Here is a 23,118-nt window from a genome sequence, read left to right on the forward strand (position 1 = left end):
TTATGAAATTCAATGGAAAAGGTGAAAATTTTTATGTAGGTTAAAATTGAAATTTTAATCATCCCCCGTTTGTAATTAACAGTTTCAGTTGACTGCACACGTAGTCGACACGAAACGCTTTTATTTCCCGAAAACGAAACAAACCGTCTAGCATCAGACAAAGATACAAACTCCTCAACACTTTCCGGTTGTCTCTGTGTGTGTTGCGGAAATTTGGTTAATAAAAGCTGCAGCCCCTTTCGTTACGGGTCACCGGTATAGGGCGCGCTCAAAATTATTATTCGCCGACCGTATTTTGTATAATTAACGGCGAATTACGAGGTCAAAAATTGGGGGCAAACATTTTCACACATTTCCAGCTTTTTTTTTTAGATTAATATTAGAAATTGTTTAGTTGGGAAAGTTGGGGAGGGATTTTTGATTAAATACTTTAACTTGAGAACGTTTCTCTCTCTGGAGACGTCGGGTGTAAGACATAAAACTTGCAGCTGACGTCGGATCCGTATCAAATAATCTCTTTGGGGATGAAGAAGTGGTCAATTTAAAATAATTCTTTTATTAAAACATTAATGATTTTGTTTGTGTATTTTGAAATTTATTGTTATTTGATGTTTTCTGGTTATGCAAAATTTTATCTGTTTTATTCGAGATAAAAATTGTTATTTTCGTATTTGCCAAGCGGTTTTTAATTAATAAATTTAAATGAACCGGATCGAAATTTTCCCTCTCCATCACTTTGCCTCGTTTTAGCTGAAACCGTACTGAAACCGGGATCACTTTTCAGACAGTCCGCGTCGGGCTTTCGTTGAACCAACAACTTCTCGAGCCCCAACATCAAAATTTCGCGCTCTTTTATTCTCGTAACACAAATCATTTAACATTAATAAAGTGATAACTTTAAATAAAAAAAAGGATATGTTGGATGAAACATTTAAAGTAAGTTATTTTTTTTATATTTAACCAATTTATATCGTTATCTTTGATAAGGACATTGATTTTTACGATATTGTCCAATAAAAAAATCACCAGCGCATTTTCCGCGCCGTTAAGCTGTATTCCCGAGTCATCTGATTGTGTAATCCTAACTTAACTACTTCAAAGCTTGAACCTCATCCAAAAGAACCCAGACGGCTATTTGTCTCTTGAGTCTCCAATTTTTAAATCACCCACTCCTGAGCTTATCTCAATTAGTTTTAGTACCATTAGAGAAGTTAATGAAAACAAAGAACTCTACTATCAAAATTAACTTGTATTACTATATTTCATATCTATAACAATGAAATAATGTTGAACTGAAGTATTTCATGATGATATCTCAATTAGTTTTTGAGATATGTAAAGATTAATTACCCTAACACTTATGTTTAAGATTATGCAAGGTTGCGTTCAAAAATTCATAAATCTGAAACTTCAAGATTCGAAAAAATGATATTCAAAATATCGAATACTAAATAAATTTGCTTTAAATTGCTTTTTATTTCATGATGATATCTCAATTCGTTCTTGAGATACGATTGTTTAAAGTTTATTTACATATCTATTACAATGAAATAGTGTTGAATGGCAGAGGTGGATTTAAAAAATCATAATAGCGACGTTTATGGAAAATAAGAAATTATTTATGGCACATTAAATCTTCATTAAATTTGCTTCAAACTGTTTCTTATTTCATGATGATATCTCAATTAGTTTTTGAGATATGTAAAGATTAATTACCCTAACACTTATGTTTAAGGTTATGCAAGGTTGCGTTCAAAAATTCATAAATCTGAAACTTCAAGATTCGAAAGAATGATATTCAAAAAATCGAATACTAAATAAATTTGCTTTAAATTGCTTTTTATTTCATGCTGATATCTCAACTCGTTTTTGAGATACGATTATTTAAAGTTTGTGTTCCATATCATAACAATCAAATAGTGTTGAATTGCAGAGTTGCATTTAAAAAATCATAATAGCGATGTTTATGGAAAATAAGAAATTATTTATGGCACATTAAATCACCATTAAATTTGCTTTAATCTGTTTCTTATATCATGATGATATCTCAATTGGTTTTTGAGATATGTAAAGATTAATTACTCCAACATTTATGTTTATGGTTATGTAAGGTTGCGTTCAAAAATTCATAAATCTGAAACTTCAAGATACGAAAAAATGATATTCAAAATATTGATTACTAAATAAATTTGCTTTAAATTACTTTTTATTTCATGATGATATCTCAATTAGTTTTTGAGATATGTAAAGATTAATTACTCCAACATTTATGTTTAAATCGTTGTAGCCATTATTTCTTTCCATTTTATTCATTAAATATAATAAAATACTATTTATTGTTTTGTACTTTTTATTAAAATGGATGTTATTGTGTTTTAATTCTACCGGTTTCGATTTTCTACAAAACCATCTTCAGGACCTTCGAATTACGTCAGTTTATTTAAAAAAAATCATTCTAATCTAAAATTAAGACAAACACGTGCATATCTAATCCTGTCCGATGATTAAAAGCAGAAAACAATCCTTAAAAATAGTGACATTAATCTATATAAATATAAAAAAGCTCAACAGACAAGAAAAGATTCAATATGATAAGTACCACAACAGATTTTTTTAAATAAACTGACGTAATTCAAAGGTCCTGAAGATGGTTTTGCAGAAGACCGAAACCGGTAGAATTAAAAACCAATAACATCCATTTTAATAAAAAGTATAAAACAATAAACTATATTTTATTATATTTATGTTTAAGGTTAAGCAAGGTTGCGTTCAAAAATTCATAAATCTCAAACTTCAAAATTCGAAAAAATAATATTCAAAATGTCGAATACTAAATAAATTTGCTTTAAATTGCTTTTTATTTCATGATGATATCTCAATTCATTTTTGAGATATGATTATTTAAAGTTTATATTGCATATCTATAACAATGATATAGTGTTGAACTGCAGACTTGGATTTAAAAAATCATAACAGCGATGTTTATGGAAAATAAGAAATTATTTATGGCACATTAAATCTTCATTAAATTTGCTTCAAACTGTTTCTTATTTCATGATGATATCTCAATTAGTTTTTGAGATATGTAAAGATTAATTACCCTAACACTTATGTTTAAGGTTATGCAAGGTTGCGTTCAAAAATTCATAAATCTGAAACTTCAAGATTCGAAAGAATGATATTCAAAAAATCGAATACTAAATAAATTTGCTTTAAATTGCTTTTTATTTCATGATGATATCTCAATTCGTTCTTGAGATACGATTGTTTAAAATTTATTTACATATCTATAACAATGAAATAGTGTTGAATTGCAGAGGTGGATTTAAAAAATCATAACAGCGATGTTTATGGAAAATAAGAAATTATTTATGGCACATTAAATCTTCATTAAATTTGCTTTAAACTGGTTTTTATTTCATGATAATATCTCAATTCGTTTTTGAGATATATAAAGATTAATTACTCCAACTTTTATGTTTAGGGTTATTCAAGGTTGCGTTCAAAAATTCATAAATCTCAAACTTCAAAATTCGAAGAAATAATATTCAAAATGTCGAATACTTAATAAATTTGCTTTAAATTGCTTTTTATTTCATGATGATATCTCAATTCGTTTTTGAGATATGATTATTTAAAGTTTATATTGCATATCTATAACAATGATATAGTGTTAAACTGCAGAGTTGGATTTAAAAAATCATAACAGCGATGTTTATGGAGAATAAGAAATCATTTATGGCATATTAAATCTTCATTAAATTTGCTTTAAACTGTTTTTTATTTCATGATGATATCTCAATTAATTTTTGAGATATGTAAAGGTTAATTACTCCAACACTTATGTTTATGTTATGCAAGGTTGCGTTCAAAAATTCATAAATCTGAAATTTCAAAATTCGAAGAAATAATATTCAAAATGTCGAATACTAAATAAATTTGCTTTAAATTGCTTTTTATTTCATGATGATATCTCAATTCGTTCTTGAGATACGACTTTTTAAAGTTTATATTTCATATCTATAACAATCAAATAGTGTTGAATTTCAGAGTTGGATTTAAAAAATCATAATAGCGATGTTTATGGAAAATAAGAAATTATTTATATCACATTAAATCTTCATTAAATTTGCTTTAAACTGTTGTTTATTTCATGATGATATCTCAATTAGTTTTTGAGATATGTAAAAATTAATTACTCCAACTTTTATGTTTATCGGTTATGCAGGGTTGCGATCAAAAATTCATAAATCTGAAGTTTCAAAATTCGAAGAAATGATATTCAAAATGTAGAATACTAAATAAATTTGCTTTAAGTTGCTTTCTATTTCAGGATGATATCTCAATTCGTTCTTGAGATACGATTATTTAAAATTTGCTTCATATCTAAAACCAACATGCAGAGTTAGATTTAAAAAAATCATAACAACGGTGATTATGGATATTAAAAAATTAATAATGGCACTTTGAATCTGTATTAAATTTGCTTTAAAATGCTGTTAATTTCGTCATTACATCTCAAGTGGTTCTTGAGATACAATATTTTAGTGGAGCTAATGCAATTTTTTGGGGTCTGCTTCTCGTTGTTTCCATAAAATGTTATTAACTGAATTATCTCACAATCCTTTTCACACGTACGCAACATACTAAAAACGAGCTCAAGTTCGTTTTGTGGAGTTTCCTTTTACTACCAACCCTTTATTTATCCAAGAAACGAGAAGTAGGTGAATCGAATTCCAAAGTTACTGCCAAAGTTCGCGAATCATCCAGTCCGGTCAAATTATTTTCGGTTCCATGCAAAGTACTCCTTCTATACGAAGCGACGACGAGATCATTCCATTCGCGATTGAAATTGCAAAACTTCTTCCGCAATTCAATTTTTATTTGATCAAAAATACTCAAACAAAAATAAAAGGAGAAGTTATTTTAAGACATTTAGAAAGGATTAATTAATCACTGTTCAATGAATGGAGACGTAGAAAATCGATTCCGAAACAGTTTGGGAAATGCAAATTGTTGAGCAGGTTTGGTGATTTAATGTTTTGAACCAGCTGCAATTTATTTGTCATCGTGGCAAACCTAGCTTATAAATTTTGTAGCGGGGGGATGAAAGTCGTCCGTTATTATTTTTTTGTGCGGTTGAAAAGAACGATTTATGAATGGGGATGCAAAAAAATGTTTCTAAACAAAAATTCCGGCTCCTCCACCATTTTTAAAAATAAAATAAACTCATAAAATCCCCCATTATTTTTATTGTAGAGAAGATATTAATAAATAACTAACATTTTCAACCTCGACATTCATCATAAGGTCCAATCCAACTTTTTACCACGAGATAACACAACCACCATCCCCTCTAATGATAAATAACGCGCAGTCCGTTTTTATTAAAACAAAACTTTACCGCTTCCGCTCCCCAATATCCCCATCATCCTCTTACTCTTCCCTGTACAATAAAAACTCAACGCGATCGCCCTCTTTTTCCACCTCCTCCTCAACCGACGACGTCATCCCGTTTAAACTAGCGCTCGTATAATTTGGTTCGCTAGCGGGTCAAAGGTCCTGGAACGCTGGACTCCACCGAGAACACACTTTACCGTTGACACTGATTAGCATTTCCTCGTAATCTAGTAGTTTTCGGAAAAGAGGAGGGAAAAGAAAACGAAAAAGAGTCATGGTGTGTCGAGGGGGAGAATTGTTTAAAGAAGGTACTAGGAGTGAGGGAAAAAATTTTTAAACCTTAGTTTGTTGGGTTTAAATAGAAATTGTGTTGAGAATTTAAACAAAGACTTCGGATTGAAAAAGAGAGATAAGACTAAAACTGGGGTAGTAAGCATACAGTGAAGTGTGTCCCCCTTTGGAATAACAAACGTTTTGATGGGATAAAATCGTCCTTGAGTATGCGGGTCACGTTCGTTTTACCGGTTGAGTTATTATCCGGATGATAACTTTACAGGTATCCCAACAGATGGATGTGTTTAAGGAACGTTTATATCATCTACGTGACATAATAACTTCGTCACCTTATTATTAAACCCGAATTTACTTTTAACAATTTCGCATTAAGATAATGAACGTTGTGGTTCCTGGTGGGGAATAGTTTATGGCTTAGAATCGATATGCAAAGCAACTGGGGCGATGTTCTACGTCATTGTTTTACAAGTACGATGTGTTCAAGTTAATTTGTGAGACCCGAAAGCCAAACTTCCTCAGGATATTATTATCATTCCATTTCAATAGTTGCTAGAATACCTGTTATCAGTTTGATTAGTTTCTGAAATTATTTTGCTTTATGGGACGTAACTTTAAAAAAGTAAATTAATCTATTTTTACGACCATCCCATTGAAATAAATAAAGAGTATTCCACCTCCAAAACGGAACCCAAGAGAGGTATCTTACTCCAAAAACGCCACGGTAACGACTAAAAGTCGGATCTTAACCGATTTATAGTCAAAAACGTTGGTATCGTTTATTATTTTTACTCGGTTTGTTTTTCAACTTTATAACATATTTATTATCAATATCATGAAATAATGCATCATAAATAATTTCTTATTTTCTTTAAACATCGTTGTTACGATCCTTTAACCTCAACTTTGCATGTTTAATTGTTATATATTTGAAATATATACATTTAAAAAATCGTATCTCAAGAACGAAGTGAGATATCATCATGAAATAAAAAGCAATTTAAAGCAAATTTATTTAGTATTCTACATTTTGAATATCGTTTCTTCGAATCTTGAAATTTCAGATTTGCGATTTTTTGAACGCAACCTTGCATAACCTTAAACATTAATGTTATGGTGATTAATCTTTACATATCTCAAAAGCTAATTGAGATATCATCATGATGTAAACGACGGTTTGAAGCAAATTTAATGGAGATTTAATGTGCCATAAATAATCTCTTATTTTCCATAAACATCGCAGTTATGATTTTTTAAATCCAACTCTGTAATTCAACACTATAATATGATTGTTATAGATATGAAATATAAACTTTAAAAAGTCGTATCTCAAGAACGAATTGAGATATCATCATGAAATAAAAAGCAATTTAAAGGAAATTGATTTACAATTCTACATTTTCAATATCATTTCTTCGAATCTTGAAATTTCAGATTTATGAATTTTTGAACGCAACCTTGCGTAACCTTAAACATCAATGTTGGGGTAATTAATCTTTACATATCTCAAAAACTAATTGAGATATCATCATGAAATAAGAAACGGTTTGAAGCAAATTCAATGAAGATTTAATGTGCCATAAATAATTTCTTATTTTCCATAAACATCGCAGTTATGATTTTTTAAATCCAACTCTGCAATTCAACACTATTTGATTGTTATAGATATGAAATATAAACTTTAAATAATCATATTTCAAAAACGAATTGAGATATCATCATGAAATAAAAAGCAATTTAAAGCAAATTTATTTAGTATTCGATTTTTTGAATATCATTCTTTCGAATCTTGAAGTTTCAGATTTATGAATTTTTGAACGCAACCTTGCATAACCTTAAACATAAGTGTTGGTGTTATTAATCTTGACATATCTCAAAAACTGATTGAGATATAATCATGAAATAAAAAACAGTTTGAAGCAAATTTAATGAAGATTTAATGTGCCATAAATAATTTCTTATTTTCCATAAACATCGCTGTTATGATTTTTTAAATCCAATTCTGTTTAACACTATTTGATTGTCATAGATATGAAATTAAAATTTAGAAAAATCGTATCTCAAAAACGAATTGAGATATCATCATGATATAAAAAGCAATTTAAAGCAAATTTATTTACAATTCTACATTTTGAATATCATTTCTTCGAATCTTGAAATTTCAGATTTATGAATTTTTGAACGTAACCTTGCATAACCTTAAACATAAATATTGGAGTAATTAATCTTTACATATCTCAAAAACTAATTGAGATATCATCATGAAATAAAAAACAGATTAAAGCAAATTTAATGGTGATTTAATGTGCCATAAATAATTTCTTATTTTCCATAAACATCGCAGTTATGATTCTTTAAATCCACCTCTACAATTCAACACTATTTCATTGTTATAGATATCTAAATAAACTTTAAACAATCGTATCTCAAGAACGAATTGAGATATCATCATGAAATAAAAAGCAATTTAAAGCAAATTTATTTAGTATTCAACATTTTGAATATCATTTTTTCGAATCTTGAAATTTCAGATTTATGAATTTTTGAACGCAACCTTGCATAACCTTAAACATTAATGTTATAGTGATTAATCTTTACATATCTCAAAAACTAATTGAGATATCATCATGAAATAAAAAACATATTAAAGCAAATTTAATGAAGATTTAATGTGCCATAAATAATTTCTTATTTTCCATAAACATCGCTGTTATGATTTTTTAAATCCATCTCTGCAATTCAACACTATTTCATTGTTATAGATATCTAAATAAACTTTAAACAATCGTATCTCAAGAACGAATTGAGATATCAGCATGAAATAAAAAGCAATTTAAAGCAAATTTATTTAGTATTTAACATTTTGAATATCATTTCTTCGAATCTTGAAATTTCAGATTTATGAATTTTTGAACGCAACCTTACATAATCTTAAACATAAGTGTTAGGGTAATTAATCTTTACATATCTCAAAAACTAATTGAGATATCATCATGAAATAAGAAACAGTTTGAAGCAAATTTAATGAAGATTTAATGTGCCATAAATAATTTCTTATTTTCCATAAGCATCGCTATTATGATTTTTTAAATCCAACTCTGCAATTCAACACTATTTGATTGTTATAGATATGAAATATAAACTTTAAAAAGTCGTATCTCAAGAACGAATTGAGATATCATCATGAAATAAAAAGCAATTTAAAGCAAATTTATTTAGTATTTAACATTGTGAATATCATTTCTTCGAATATTGAAATTTCAGATTTATGAATTTTTGAACGCAACCTTACATAACCTTAAACATTAATGTTAAGTGATTAATCTTTATATATCTCAAAAACGAATTGAGATATCATCATGAAATAAAAAGCAATTTAAAGCAAATTTATTTAGTATTCAACATTTTGAATATCATTTTTTCGAATCTTGAAATTTCAGATTTATGAATTTTTAAACGCAACTTTGCATAACCTTAAACATTAGTGTTGGGGTAATTAATCTTTACATATCTCAAAAACTAATTGAGATATCATCATGAAATAAAAAACAGATTAAAGCAAATTTAATGGTGATTTAATGTGCCATAAATAATTTCTTATTTTCCATAAACATCGCTGTTATGATTTTTTAAATCCACCTCTTCAATTCAACACTATTTAATTGTTATAGATATGTAAATAAACTTTAAACAATCGTATCTCAAGAACGAATTGAGATATCATCATGAAATAAAAAGCAATTTAAATCAAATTTATTTGCAATTCTACATTTTGAATATCATTTCTTCGAATCTTTGAATTTTTGAACAAAACCTTGCATAACCTTAAACATTAATGTCATGGTGATTAATCTTTACATATCTCAAAAACTAATTGAGATATCATCATGGAATAAAAAACAGTTTAAAGCAAATTTACTTAATATTTAATGTTTTGAAGATAATTTTTTCAATCTCTCATAATCTCCGATAAATCCCTTCATAACCCTTTAACATAAAATTGATATTAAGGCCATAAACTTGCAAACTTTATAAACCCAACCCTCCGAAACATTTACATAACCTCTCTATTTATATATTTATCGTTTGAAAATTCCTTAAAAACGACTTTAGAAACGAGGGAGTGGTAAACAACTTGACGCCGATTTAAATCGACTTTCAATTCAAAATGACTTTCGATTTATTTTAAAAACAAGAAAAATACGACTTAGAATACTCCATTCGTAGAGATTTTCAATTCCAATCAACTTTCCGAATTGAATTTCGATTTAAATTCGAACGCTCATTCAATTTTATTATTACGATCTTAAGGATTCCGGTTTTTTGGTAATAATAATCCTTTTTTAATTTTTTTAAAGGAATTTTAAGAGATGGAGTTCGCTTTGAGTCATAGCAAATCATGGCCGGTTAACACGGTGGCGGTTGTTCAATTACGAGTCGATTCTAATGGAAAATCGTACAGCACTTTCATGGAGAAACTCGAGGAAGATGCAAAAATTGAAGTTCAAAATGAAAATGGCTTAATTTTAAAGTTGTCCAAAGAAAATTTCGACATATTAACAAAATCCAACGAAAGAAGATGTAAAACGATAAGAACCGATACGGTTTCGACGATTCTCGAGCAAGAATTCGAAACGGACGTCGACATTCAAACGGATTCGGAGAAAATTTACGAAACATTTCACGTTTTAGCTTTATCATCCGCCGAAGGAAACAATTCCAAAGAGATTATTATTAATAAATCCGAAAAAAACGGGATTTCGAGACGAGAAAGTGCTAAATTTGATAATTGGGATTTAATTTATACTGAAACGCGTTCGAATAAAGCGAAATGTCCGATTCATGGTGATTCGCAAGCTTTAAATGTTTGCCCTTGTAATAAATCTAACAAACCAAAAGGGCCGCCTTGTATGGAACACACCGATTGTATGCTTCCGGAGTTGCCGTTGGACGCGAGAAAAGTAACAACATTACGAAGACATTATTATCCGGAAGGGGGGTGGGGTTGGGTTATAGTCGCGTGTTCTTTACTCGTTCACGTTCTAAACCATGGAATTCAAGTGTCAAGTTCGCAATTGGTACTTCCGGCTTCAACGAAATTCAAGACGTTACCAGTACATGTTGCAGGTAAGAAAATCAATTAAAATTATTGTTATAGTCTTAAGTGAGTCTTAAACTATTTATTTGGAAGTCGGGGAAGCTTTTTTTTTCATTTTCCAGGTCTTCTTATTCATTTTCCTTCTTTTCCAGTTCTTCTTTGACTGGCGTTGAAGTTAGAATAACTGAAATTCTAAAAGATCTGTAAAACTTGTGCTTTTTTCTTTGCACAGCCTTGTCTTCCTCGTCAGATATCTCATCTTCTGAAACTTCTTCTAAATCTAAATTTGAGGAAGATTCTGATTCTGTTAAAATTCGAAACTTTAAATAGTCGTATCTCAGGTATGAATTGAGATATAACCATGAAATAAAAAGCAATTTAAAGCAAATTTATTTAGTATTCAACATTTTGAATATCATTTCTTCGAATCTTGAAATTTCAGATTTATGAATTTTTGAACGCAACCTTGCATAACCTTAAACATTTGTGTTGGGGTAATTAATCTGTACATATCTCAAAAACTAATTGAGATATAATCATGAAATAAAAAACTGTTTGAAGCAAATTTAATGAAGATTTAATGTGCCACAAATAATTTCTTATTTTCCATAAACATCGCTATTATGATTTTTTAAATCCAACTCTGCAATTCAACACCTTGATTGATTATAAACTTTAAATAATCGTATCTCAAGAACGAATTGAGATATCATCATGAAATAAAAAGCAATATAAAGCAAATTTATTTAGTATTCAGCATTTTGCATATCATTTCTTCGAATCTTGAAATTTGAGATTTATGAATTTTTAAACGCAACCTTGCATAACCTTAAACATTAGTGTTGGGGTAATTAATCTTTACATATCTCAAAAACTAATTGAGATATAATCATGAAATACCAAACGGTTTAAAGCAAATTTAATGAAGATTTGATGTGCCATAAATAATTTCTTATTTTCCATAAACATCGCTATTACGATTTTTTAAATCCAACTCTGCAATTCAACACTATCTCATTATTATAGATATGAAACATCAATTTTAAATAATCGTATCTCAAGAACGAATTGAGATATAATCATGAAATAAAAAGCAATTTAAAGCAAATTTATTTAGTATTCAATGTTTTGAATATCATTTCTTCGAACCTTGAAATTTTAGATTTATGAATTTTTAAACGCAACCTTGCATAACCTTAAACATTAGTGTTGGGGTAATTAATCTTTACATATCTCAAAAACTAATTGAGATATAATCATGAAATAAAAAGCTGTTTGAAGCAAATTTAATGATGATTTAATGTGCCATAAATAATTTCTTATTTTCCATAAACATCGCTATTATGATTTTTTAAATCCAACTCTACAATTCAACACCTTGATTGATTATAAACTTTAAATAATCGTATCTCAAGAACGAATTGAGATATAATCATGAAATAAAAAGCAATTTAAAGCAAATTTATTTAGTATTCAATGTTTTGAATATCATTTCTTCGAACCTTGAAATTTTAGATTTATGAATTTTTAAACGCAACCTTGCATAACCTTAAACATTAGTGTTAGGGTAATTAATCTTTACATATCTCAAAAACGAATTGAGATATAATCATGAAATAAAAAACTGATTGAAGCAAATTTAATGAAGATTTAATGTACCATAAATAATTTCTTATTTTCCATAAACATCGCTATTACGATTTTTTAAATCCAACTCTGCAATTCAACACTTTGATTGTTATAGATATGAAGTATAAACTTTAAATAATCGTGTCTCAAGAACGAATTGAGATATCATCATGAAATAAAAAGCAATTTAAAGCAAATTTATTTAGTATTCAACATTTTGAATATCATTTCTTCGAATCTTGAAATTTGAAATTTATGAATTTTTAAACGCAACCTTGCATAATCTTAAACATTAGCGTTGGGGTTATTAATCTTTACATATCTCAAAAACTAATTGAGATATAATCATGAAATAAAAAACTGTTTGAAGCAAATTTAATGAAGATTTAATGTGCCACAAATAATTTCTTATTTTCCATAAACATCGCTATTATGATTTTTTAAATCCAACTCTGCAATTCAACACTATTTGATTATTATAGATATGATATATAAACTTTAAAAAGTCGTATCTCAAGAACGAATTGAGATATCATCATGAAATAAAAAGCAAATTTATTTAGTATTCAACATTTTAAATATCATTTCTTCGAATCTTGAAATTTCAGATTTATGAATTTTTGAACACAACCTTGCATAATAGAAGTACGAAGGCTTTCACGGTCGGTGTGAATTAAACTAAGATTAGAACTAAAACTAACACTAGAAACTTTCGGGTTTTTCCGTGCGTCTTTTAATAAAAGGTTTGACGTTTCGGATGCCATGTTGCAACCTTCTTCAGAAACTGGTTCGAAGTGACGAGATCAAAAAATCAGTAACTATATATAAGTCGGAAAAACTAATTAATAATCAGTTAACGCTAATTACAAACTAATTAATAACTAATTACGTCGCGTCCGGTGTGAGGCGGGAAGAGGTCTTCGTGTTCACCACCATCTTCCATGTTCTGGTAAGCTCCCAGCCATCCTCTCTGTTGACGTTATTTTTATGTCGGTGAATCTCTATGGCTTCTCTTGTCAGTCTTTGGTAGTATCTGTTGTCCCTAGCCAGCACCTTTGTTTGTTCGAAGTCTATTCGGTGCCCCTCTGCATGGCAATGTTCCGCAACCGCCGACTGCTGGATCTTCTTCAGCCTTACATCCCTCTCATGCTCCTTGATGCGGCACTCGGCGTTGCGTCTGACGTTGCGAACTGATAAAATCCACAGGAATTCCAGCAGAACAGCAGAAAGGTTTGTTTGTGCAGGCGCCGGTACCACCAAGAATCTACGGACTACCGAAGATTCACAAACCAGACGTCCCCCTCCGCCCTATCGTCAGTGCCATCAACTCCCCAATATACCAGCTGGCTAAACATCTTGCAAAGATTCTGTCCTCCTTTACAGGTAACATGGAATCGTATGTCAGGGATTCTACACATTTTGTGGAATCGGTAAAAGGTGTAAAGCTGGATGCTGGGGATATGTTGGTAAGTTTCGATGTGGAATCCCTTTTTACTAGGGTACCAGTTAAGGATGCTGTAGAGGGTCTTCGCCGAAAACTCATTCCGGAGGGTTTACCAGGATACGTGCCAGATCTGGTGGAGTATTGCTTATCGTCGACGTATTTCAGCTGGAAAGGAGAATTTTACGAGCAGTTCGAAGGGGCAGCCATGGGATCTCCACTATCGCCAATTATAGCTAATTTCTACATGGAATTATTCGAAGAGGACGCTTTGAATAAGAGCCAGTGGAAACCAAAACTATGGCTCCGATATGTGGATGCCACGTTTGTGATATGGCAACATGGTCAAAAACGGCTCCAAGAGTTCTTGGATCACTTGAACTCTCAACATCCTATGATTAGATGTGTTGGTCACCAGGACGACAAATGGAGATATAGAACTTGGTGTATACCGAAAGAAGACCCATACCAACAGGTATTTACAGGCATGTTCACATCATCATCCCCAACAAAAGAGGTCCGTGATCCGTACATTATTTCAGCGAGCAGCGAGACTATGTGAAGGAGAGAACTTGAAGAAGGAGCAACACTGTCTACGAGGCGTGCTGCAGAAGAATGGATACACTTCGAGGGACATCAACCAGGCCATCAAGCAGCGAAAGCAGAAAGAGGACACGGTAAGTACAAAACCACTTGGATTTATCCACCTCAAGAAGAACGACATCGTAGTGCGGTACGGCACGGTCAGCAAAATTCGGAACACACTCCCGATAGCCAAGGACAAACTAACTCCATTAAAAGGAGCGGGAGTCTATCAACTATCGTGTAGTTGTGGGAAGGTTTATGTTGGCTAAACTGGACGCAAAGTCGAGTGAGGAGCATGAGAGGGATGTAAGGCTGAAGAAGATCCAGCAGTCGCCGGTTGCGGAACATTGCCATACAGAGGGGCACCGAATAGACTTCGAACAAACAAAGGTGCTGGCTAGGGACAACAGATACTACCAAAGACTGACAAGAGAAGCCATAGAGATTCACCGACATAAAAATAACGTCAACAGAGAGGATGGCTGGGAGCTTAGCAGAACATGGAAGATGGTGGTGAACACGAAGACCTCTTCCCGCCTCACACCGGACGCGACGCAATTAGTTATTAATTAGTTTGTAATTAGCGTTAACTGATTATTAATTAGTTTTTCCGACTTATATATAGTTACCGATTTTTTGATCTCGTCACTTCGAACCAGTTTCTGAAGAAGGTTGCAACATGGCATCCGAAACGTCAAACCTTTTATTAAAAGACGCACGGCAAAACCCGAAAGTTTCTAGTTTTAGTTCTAATCTTAGTTTAACCTTGCATAACCTTAAACATAAATGTTGGGGTAATTAATCTTTACATATCTCAAAAACTAATTGAGATATCATCATGAAATACCAAACGGTTTGAAGCAAATTTAATGAAGATTTAATGCACCACGAATAATTTCTTATTTTCCATAAACATCGCTATTATGATTTTTTAAATCCAACTCTGCAATTCAATCTACGAAATGTTTGTGAATATCCTATGATTAAATCAATTTCCACCAAAACAAATTTAGACCACTTAACTCTATACAAGAACATTACCGATGTGTGCACAACATTTTTATCAAGATAGCAGCAAATCGTGACGAAGTAAATTTCAATTTAATTAATTTAGCTTTGCTTCGGCCTTTATATATTATATATATTTTTTTATATACAGGTGTGTCAAAGGTTTGGACTATAACCAATAACTTCGCAATTTTTGGTTTTAAAGAATAATCGTCGTATTTATCATTTGATAAAGGATAAATAAATAAATAGAAGGATTTACCCTTTATCAAAGTATGCAAGAAAAACATATGCGTCCTATTTAAAATAACAATGTTGGTTGCCATAGCAACGATACAAAAACAATACAAACAAGCAAATATCGCCAAAAAATGCGCCACGATTAATAAAGAATTTTTTGTTTAAAACATTTTTCTATAAAACCACAAATGGTGAAGTTATTGGCTATATTCCAAACATTTGACACAGCCTGTATACAGGGTGATTCAAAAAACCGCTGACAGACAAAGTTTCTTTAAAATTAAACATTATCTGCAATAAAAAGCCCTTTTTTAAAAATATTTTCAACTCTACTGCTACTTTTGTCAAACGTGCAGTATTTTCGTGTAAAGTGATCAATTATCTATCAATTGGTCTCTTACTAAACTTTGATTAAAGGAACAGTTTTTGATTGAATTAACAAATTTTCTACAAACGTGTTTTTCCTAAAAACTATTGCTTTGATCAAAGTTTTGTAAGAGACCAATTGATAGATAATTTTTAATTTTAAAGAAACTTTGATCCGCTATATCTCGCCAACGAGACATTTGCGACCCTATGTATATTAAGACTTTTCATCTTAATTTTTGATGTATTACCCGCCGTAGAAGTCTGTCAGCGGTTTTTTGAATCACCCTGTATATATATTTTTATATACATACTGTACTCCCAAAACTTATTAGAATTGTACTATTCTGTAATTAATAGATTTGGCTAACTTTTGGTAGCATTCCTCTTAAATCCAACATTTTAATAGTCATTACAAATCAAAAAGTAACTCGGTCGGATAAAGTTTTATAATTGGTAGTGGCAATAAAAGGATAATGTGATGTATTTTTATCATTTTCTTATCATTGTTGTTGGAGGTTTTCTCTAAAAGTTACCTTCGAGTATGAGACGCGGGGAAACCGGAAGTTATCTGGGCTATTCGTCTAGTGGGTAATTGGGTCTGGAATAGGGTGGAAAACATGTTTACCTCAGCGATATATCTCTTGCGGTACTTACAATTTATTTACATCAACTAGATACAAATGTAATCGTTTTTAATTGTAAAATAAATTAAAATAATCGTTATTTTTTTTACAAAATTAGGCACTTTTGTTTCTTCGCGTAATAAGGGGATAAATACGATGAGATGGCAATTGCGAAAACTTGATTAACATTTCTCATTAATTTCGATGAACACTCAACGTAATCATCCAGTTTATTGCTTTTGCAAACGGCGAAACCATCAGCTGTTTGGATGTTATCGTCAGTTCTTAAATCAATTTTTGTACCTTAAACACAAAGTTAAAGTTAAATTTGGTGATAATTTGGTTTAATAACTTACAAGTTAAAATAATCTTAGCCTGTGGTTTGTGATGCCTTATTTCTGGTAACCATTTATTCTCGACGTTTTTTAAAGAAGCTAAATTATCTACAGCGAAACAAATCACAAATACATCCGTCTAAAAGAATTGTTTAATTCAATTTCTCTTAAAATTAATTATTTTCTTGTATTATTTATTTATTTACCTCCGTATATGCTAAAGGTCTTAATCGATCGTATTCTTCTTGCCCAGCTGTATCACAAAGAACTATCGTATATTCATGATCTCCAATTGGGACAGTCATTGAATATGAATCAAAACTAAAAAATTAAAATTATTTACCACAAAAAAAGTTTCTAAAAACATTCTTACACAGTGGGGATATAATAAGGCTCAAATTTCTTATCTTTATAACAGATTAAAAGACATGTTTTTCCTGTGGTGCCATCCCCAACAACAGTTATTCTAATATGCTTATGAGGTCTCGATTTGATGGTGTTTCGCCTCTAAATTAACAAAAAAAATGTTTTAATTTGAATTAATTTATTAATAGAGAAAAAAAATTATCTCGAAACACAAACATCATTAGTCATCTAGTTATTTATAATTATAAAAAGATTATAAAAATCTAGATTACAAAGAAAAATAGTGTTACATTAAGTACTTACCGAATTATTATTGCTGGACATGTTTCGATATTAAAAACGAAATTTTCTCGATATCACAGATTTGTTTGCAAAAAAGTCGCACGAATTCTTTCGCGTGTTAACATAATTATGTGGTCATCAAGTGGATTACGCGTCGACGACACGAAATTCGCTCGAACCTAAACAATAAGTTGATAGTTTACAAAATAATAGCGTTCTCGAACGTGTGACAAAAAATGCGCAACAGTACGGCGCGATACGGATTAGATAAGACAATGATAACGATTTCAAAAGGTTCAAGATAAAAATTAAATTGAGGTAATTATCAAATAAAAAATATTTTGCCTTGAAATTTTAAACTAATATTTATTTGGCAATAATTGAAAAAAAATTAATGCTAATTGCAATCTTGTGTTGCTCATATATAGTTTTCCAATACAAACTTTTTCTGCAAACAGCCTTTTATTCTGCATCCACAATATAATTTTGAACATGATCTTGTCTTCTGCAAATAATAAATAGTCTTCTGACAGCAGCATTTAGTCTTTTGCCAACAGTAAATAGTTTTTTGCCAACACTGTTTATTTTTCCACAAGATCTAGTTTTTTATTATCTCTATTTAGTCTTTTGTAAGTAATAAGTAGTCTCTTGGGAGCTGTATCTTGGCTTCTGCAAACACTGTCTTCTGTTTTGTAAGCACTATCCAGGTTTCTACATGATCTAGTGCTCAATTACTAGTATTTAGTCTTCTGCGAACAATACTTAATCTTCTGCCACCAAGATCTAGTCTTCTACAAGCAGTGAATAATGTTCTGCAAACACTATCTTCTGTTCTGTAAGCACTCTCCAGCTTTCTACATGATCTAGCGCTCGGTTATTATTATTTAGCCTTCTGACCCCATATCTAGTCTTATACAAACAGTGAATAATGTTCTGCAAACACAGTCTTCTGTTCTGTTAGCACGATCCAGGTTACTACATGATCTAGTGTTCGAGTATTAACATTTAGTCTTCTGCGAACAATACTTACTCTTCTGCTAGCAGTATCTAGTCGTTTGCAAACAGTAAGAAGTATTCTGCAAACATTGTCTTCTAATCTGTAAGTACTATTCAGGTTTCCACAGAATCTAATGTTCGATTATTAGTATATAGTCTTTTACAAGCAATAAATAGTCTTCTGCTAACAATATCTTCTTTTTATCAATTAGTAAATAGTCTTCTGCAAACACTGCTTAACATTTAGCATGATCTAGTGCTCGATGATTAGTATTTAGCCTTCTGCGAGCAATACTTAGTCTTCTGAACCCATATTTAGTCTTATACAAACAATGATTAAAGTTCTGCAAGCACTGTCTTTTATTCTGTAAGCACTATCCAGGTTTCTACATGATCTAGCACTCGATTATCAATATTTAGTCTTCTGTGAGCAATACTTAGTCTTCTGACTCCAGTATTTAGTCTTATGCAAGCAGTGAATAATGTTCTGCAAACACTGTTTTCTGTTCTGTAAGTACTCTCCAGCTTTCTACATGATCTAGCGCTCGGTTATTATTATTTAGCCTTCTGACCCCATATCTAGTCTTATACAAACAGTGAATAATGTTCTGCAAACACAGTCTTCTGTTCTGTTAGCACGATCCAGGTTACTACATGATCTAGTGTTCGAGTATTAACATTTAGTCTTCTGCGAACAATACTTACTCTTCTGCTAGCAGTATCTAGTCGTTTGCAAACAGTAAATAGTATTCTGCAAAGATTGTCTTCTAATCTGTAAGTAATATTCAGGTTTTCACAGAATCTAGTGTTCGATTATCAGTATATAGTCTTTTACAAGCAATAAATAGTCTTCTACTAACAATATCTTGTTTTTATCAATTAGTAAATGGTCTTCTGCAAACACTGCTTAGCATTTAGCATGATCTAGTGCTCCATTATTAGTATTTAGCCTTATGCGAGCAATACTTAGTCTTCTGAACCCATATCTAGTCTTATACAAACAGTGAATAAAGTTTTGCAAGCACTGTCTTTTGCTCTGTAAGCACTATCCAGGTTTCTACATGATCTAGCACTCGATTATCAATATCTAGTCTTCTGCGAGCAATACTTAGTCTTCTGACTCCAGTATTTAGTCTTATACAAGCAGTGAATAATGTTCTGCAAACGCTGTTTTCTGTTCTGTAAGCGCTCTCCAGGTTTCTACATGATCTATCGTTCTATTATCAGTATTTAGTCTTCTATGAGCAATATTTACTCTTCTGCCAGCAGTATCTACTCGTTTGTAAACAGTAAATAGTATTCTGCAAACATTGTCTTCTAATCTGTAAGTACTATTCAGGTTTTCACAAAATCTAATGTTCGATTATTAGCATATAGTCTTTTACAAGCAATAAATAGTTTTCGGCTAACAATATCTTGTTTTTATCAATTAGTAAATAGTTTTCTGCAAACACTGCTTAGCATTTAGCAAGAACTATTACGCATTATCCACGTTTCTACATGATCTAGTGTTAATACTTAGTCTTCTGAACCCATATCTAGTCTTATACAAACAGTGATTAAAGTTCTGCAAGCACTGTCTTTTGTTCTGTAAGCACTACCCAGGTTTCTACATGATCTAGCACTCGATTATCAATATCTAGTCTTCTGCGAGCAATACTTAGTCTGCTGACTCCAGTATTTAGTCTTATACAAGCAGTGAATAATGTTCTGCAAACGCTGTTTTCTGTTCTGTAAGCGCTCTCCAGGTTTCTACATGATGTGGCGTTCTATTATTAGTATTTAGTCTTCTATGAGCAATATTTAGTCTGCTGACTCCAGTATTTAGTCTTATACAAGCAGTGAATAATGTTCTGCAAACGCTGTTTTCTGTTCTGTAAGCGCTCTCCAGGTTTCTACATGATGTGGCGTTCTATTATTAGTATTTAGTCTTCTATGAGCAATATTTACGCTTCTGCCAGCAGTATCTAGTCGTTTGTAAACAATAAATAGTGTTCCGCAGACATTGTCTTCTAATCTGTAAGTGCTATTCGGGTTTCCACAGAATCTAGTATTCGATTATTAGTATATAGCCTTTTTCAAGCAATAAATAGTCTTCTGCTAACACTGTTTAGAATTTAGCAAGGATTATTATGCACTATCCACGTTTCTACATAATCTAATGCTCGATTATTAGTATTTAGTTTTCTGCGAGTAATACTTAGTCTTCTGCCACCAGTATCTAGTCTTATCCAAACGGTGAATAATGTTCTGCGAACACTATCTTTTGTTCTGTAAGCACTTTCCAGGATTCTACATCATCTAGCGCTCGATTATTAATATTTAGTCTTTTACGAGCAATACTTACTCTTCTGCCAGCAGTATCTACTTGTTTGTAAACAGTAACTAGTGTTCTGCAAGTACTATTTAGTTTTCCACAAGATCTAGATTTCGATAATCAGTATTTAGTCTTCTGCATGTAGTAAATAGTCTTATGAAAGCAGGATCTAGTCCTTTGCAATTAATAAATAGTTTTCTGTAAACACTGTTTTTTGTTTTGTGAGCACCATCCAGAATTCTACGTGATCTAGTGTTCGATTATTAGTATTTAGTCTTCTGCGAGCAATACTTAATCCTCTGCCAGTAGTATCTAGTCGTTTGCAAACAGGAAATAGTGTTCCACAGACATTATTTTCAAAAAAATACAGGAAACCAAAAAACAGCGTTAATAAATTGGGAACAAATGAATATCGATAGTTTCTGATCAGACCAAAAAAACTAATCTTAAAAAATATCTTAAGAATGTAATAGTTTAAAAGTTATTGCATTAGGCGTTATCGAGTTATTAGAAAAAATTAAAATCAGCAAAATTCAGTTTTTTTTTAAATATCTCAAAAACGAAAAAAGTAAGGATGAATTTGAAATATGATTTGTTGCCTGCATTGAATTTTGCGAAATAATCCAACCATTGCTCTATCTCTTATAATATACCAATGATGAGCATCAAAATCTGGACACACTCTATAGCCTTTTTCAAGCAATAAATAGTCTTGTCTTTTGTAATTGGTAAATAGTCTTTTGCAAACACTGTTTAGTATTCAGCAAACAATAAGTAGGTTTCTGAAAGCAATAGGTCAGAGTTTAGTACTCTGATAGCGGTATGTCTGTTATGAGCAGTATTTAGTGTTCTACGAATACACTCTGCTGTTCTTCTCTGTACGTACCATTCAGGTTTCCACAGAATCTAGTCGTCAATTATTAGTATTTAATCTTTTGCGAGCAATACGTAGTCTTCTGACAGCAGTACCTAATATTTAACGAACAGTATAGTTATTAGTATTAAGTTAAAATTTTGGAAAAAATAGTCACCAGGCAATAGTTTTTGAAGGTTGAGCGTATTGTTCCAGTGAATCAATTTGGTTTCAGGGAAGGACGTAGCTGTGAAACTGCTCTTAAACAGTATAGTGGATGATATTGTTACTCCAACTGATTGCAATAGCTTGACTCTTCTGGGGTGTTAGATTTCTCCAGAGTATTCGATACTCTAAACCAAGACTGGGATCTTGTTAGTGTTCTAGCCTGGTCTAGATGCCATGGCTTGAGTTTGAATAGAGCAAAGACTCAAGCTATTGTTTTGAGATCTAACAAAATTTTACTCCAGCAATAATACCCATCTGACACTTGATGATAACATCATACAATTCTCTCAAACAGTTAAAAACTTGGGTGTGGTGATAGATTTTGCATTGTCCTGGTAGCCTCAGATTCTGTCTGCAGGAAGATATATTTCTGTTATTTCTGCGACCATAACCACGGTCGCGTTCCCTTTATCTGCTGGTAGGACGATGATGTATCTTTATTCCCCTATCGTTCGTAAAGTTATTATTAACTTAAACTTATTATTATTAATACTCTTTACTGGTTTCTTCTGCAAGCATAGTCTTTTGTTCTGTAAGCACTATCCAGGTTTCCATAGGATCTAGTGTCCGATTATTAATATTTAGTCTTCTGCGAGCAATACATAATCTTCTACCAGTACTATCTAATCTTTAGCAAACAATACATAGCCTTCTGCAACCACTGTGAAGTCTTCGGCAAGCATTATTTAGTTTTCTACAAGATCCTAGCCATCGAGTGTCGGTATTTAGTCTTTTGCAAACAATAAATAGTCTTCTGTAAGCGATAAGTAGTACTTTTCTAGCGGTATGTAGTCTTCTGCGAGCAGTATCTAGTCTTCTGCAAACACTGCGTTCTGTTTTGTAAGCACTCTCTAAGTTTCCACTAAACATTAATATGTTTAGTCTTCTGCAAGCAATACATAATCTTCTGGCAGTAGTATCCAATCTTTAGCAAACAGTACATAGTCTTCTACAACCACCGTGTAGCCTTCGGCAAGCAATATTTAGTTTTCCACAAGATCCTAGCCATCGAGTGTCAGTATTTAGTCTTTTGCAAACAATAAATAATCTTCTGTAA

At 31.4% G+C, this 23,118-nt stretch overlaps 2 protein-coding genes across 2 annotated transcripts in view; one reads left to right on the plus strand and one right to left on the minus strand.

Annotated features, from left to right (window-relative positions):
- Nucleotides 1–866: 866 nt before the first annotated feature.
- The window catches only part of LOC111420709 (monocarboxylate transporter 12-like), a 107,196-nt gene continuing 84,944 nt past the window's right edge, over nucleotides 867–23,118 (plus strand). The window contains exons 1-2 of the mRNA XM_071195570.1: nucleotides 867–936; nucleotides 10,050–10,818. Coding sequence (XP_071051671.1) covers nucleotides 10,062–10,818 — 757 coding nt within the window. The 5' untranslated portion in view covers nucleotides 867–936; nucleotides 10,050–10,061. The remainder of the gene's footprint in view (nucleotides 937–10,049; nucleotides 10,819–23,118) is intronic.
- On the minus strand, nucleotides 16,699–17,912 carry LOC111419928 (uncharacterized). The gene is made up of 5 exons (XM_023052816.2): nucleotides 17,689–17,912; nucleotides 17,393–17,526; nucleotides 17,226–17,340; nucleotides 17,041–17,158; nucleotides 16,699–16,987 (listed from the first exon to the last, which is right to left on the minus strand). Exons 1-5 carry the CDS (start codon nucleotides 17,707–17,709, stop codon nucleotides 16,791–16,793), a joined length of 585 nt encoding a protein of 194 aa, XP_022908584.2. The 5' UTR covers nucleotides 17,710–17,912; the 3' UTR covers nucleotides 16,699–16,790.

Source organism: Onthophagus taurus, chromosome 3, assembly GCF_036711975.1.
Source record: "Onthophagus taurus isolate NC chromosome 3, IU_Otau_3.0, whole genome shotgun sequence".
NCBI classification, from domain to species: domain Eukaryota; kingdom Metazoa; phylum Arthropoda; class Insecta; order Coleoptera; family Scarabaeidae; genus Onthophagus; species Onthophagus taurus.

Bases quoted from the DNA above. Each gene is read 5' to 3' on its own strand.
- LOC111419928 (XM_023052816.2), bottom strand. From the start codon at position 17,709: ATGTCCAGCAATAATAATTCG. The intron at 17,527-17,688 runs GTAAGTACTTAA...TTGTTAATTTAG, and splicing joins TGTCCAGCAATAATAATTCG to AGGCGAAACACCATCAAATC. The intron at 17,159-17,225 runs GTAAATAAATAA...CAATTCTTTTAG, and splicing joins GACCTTTAGCATATACGGAG to ACGGATGTATTTGTGATTTG.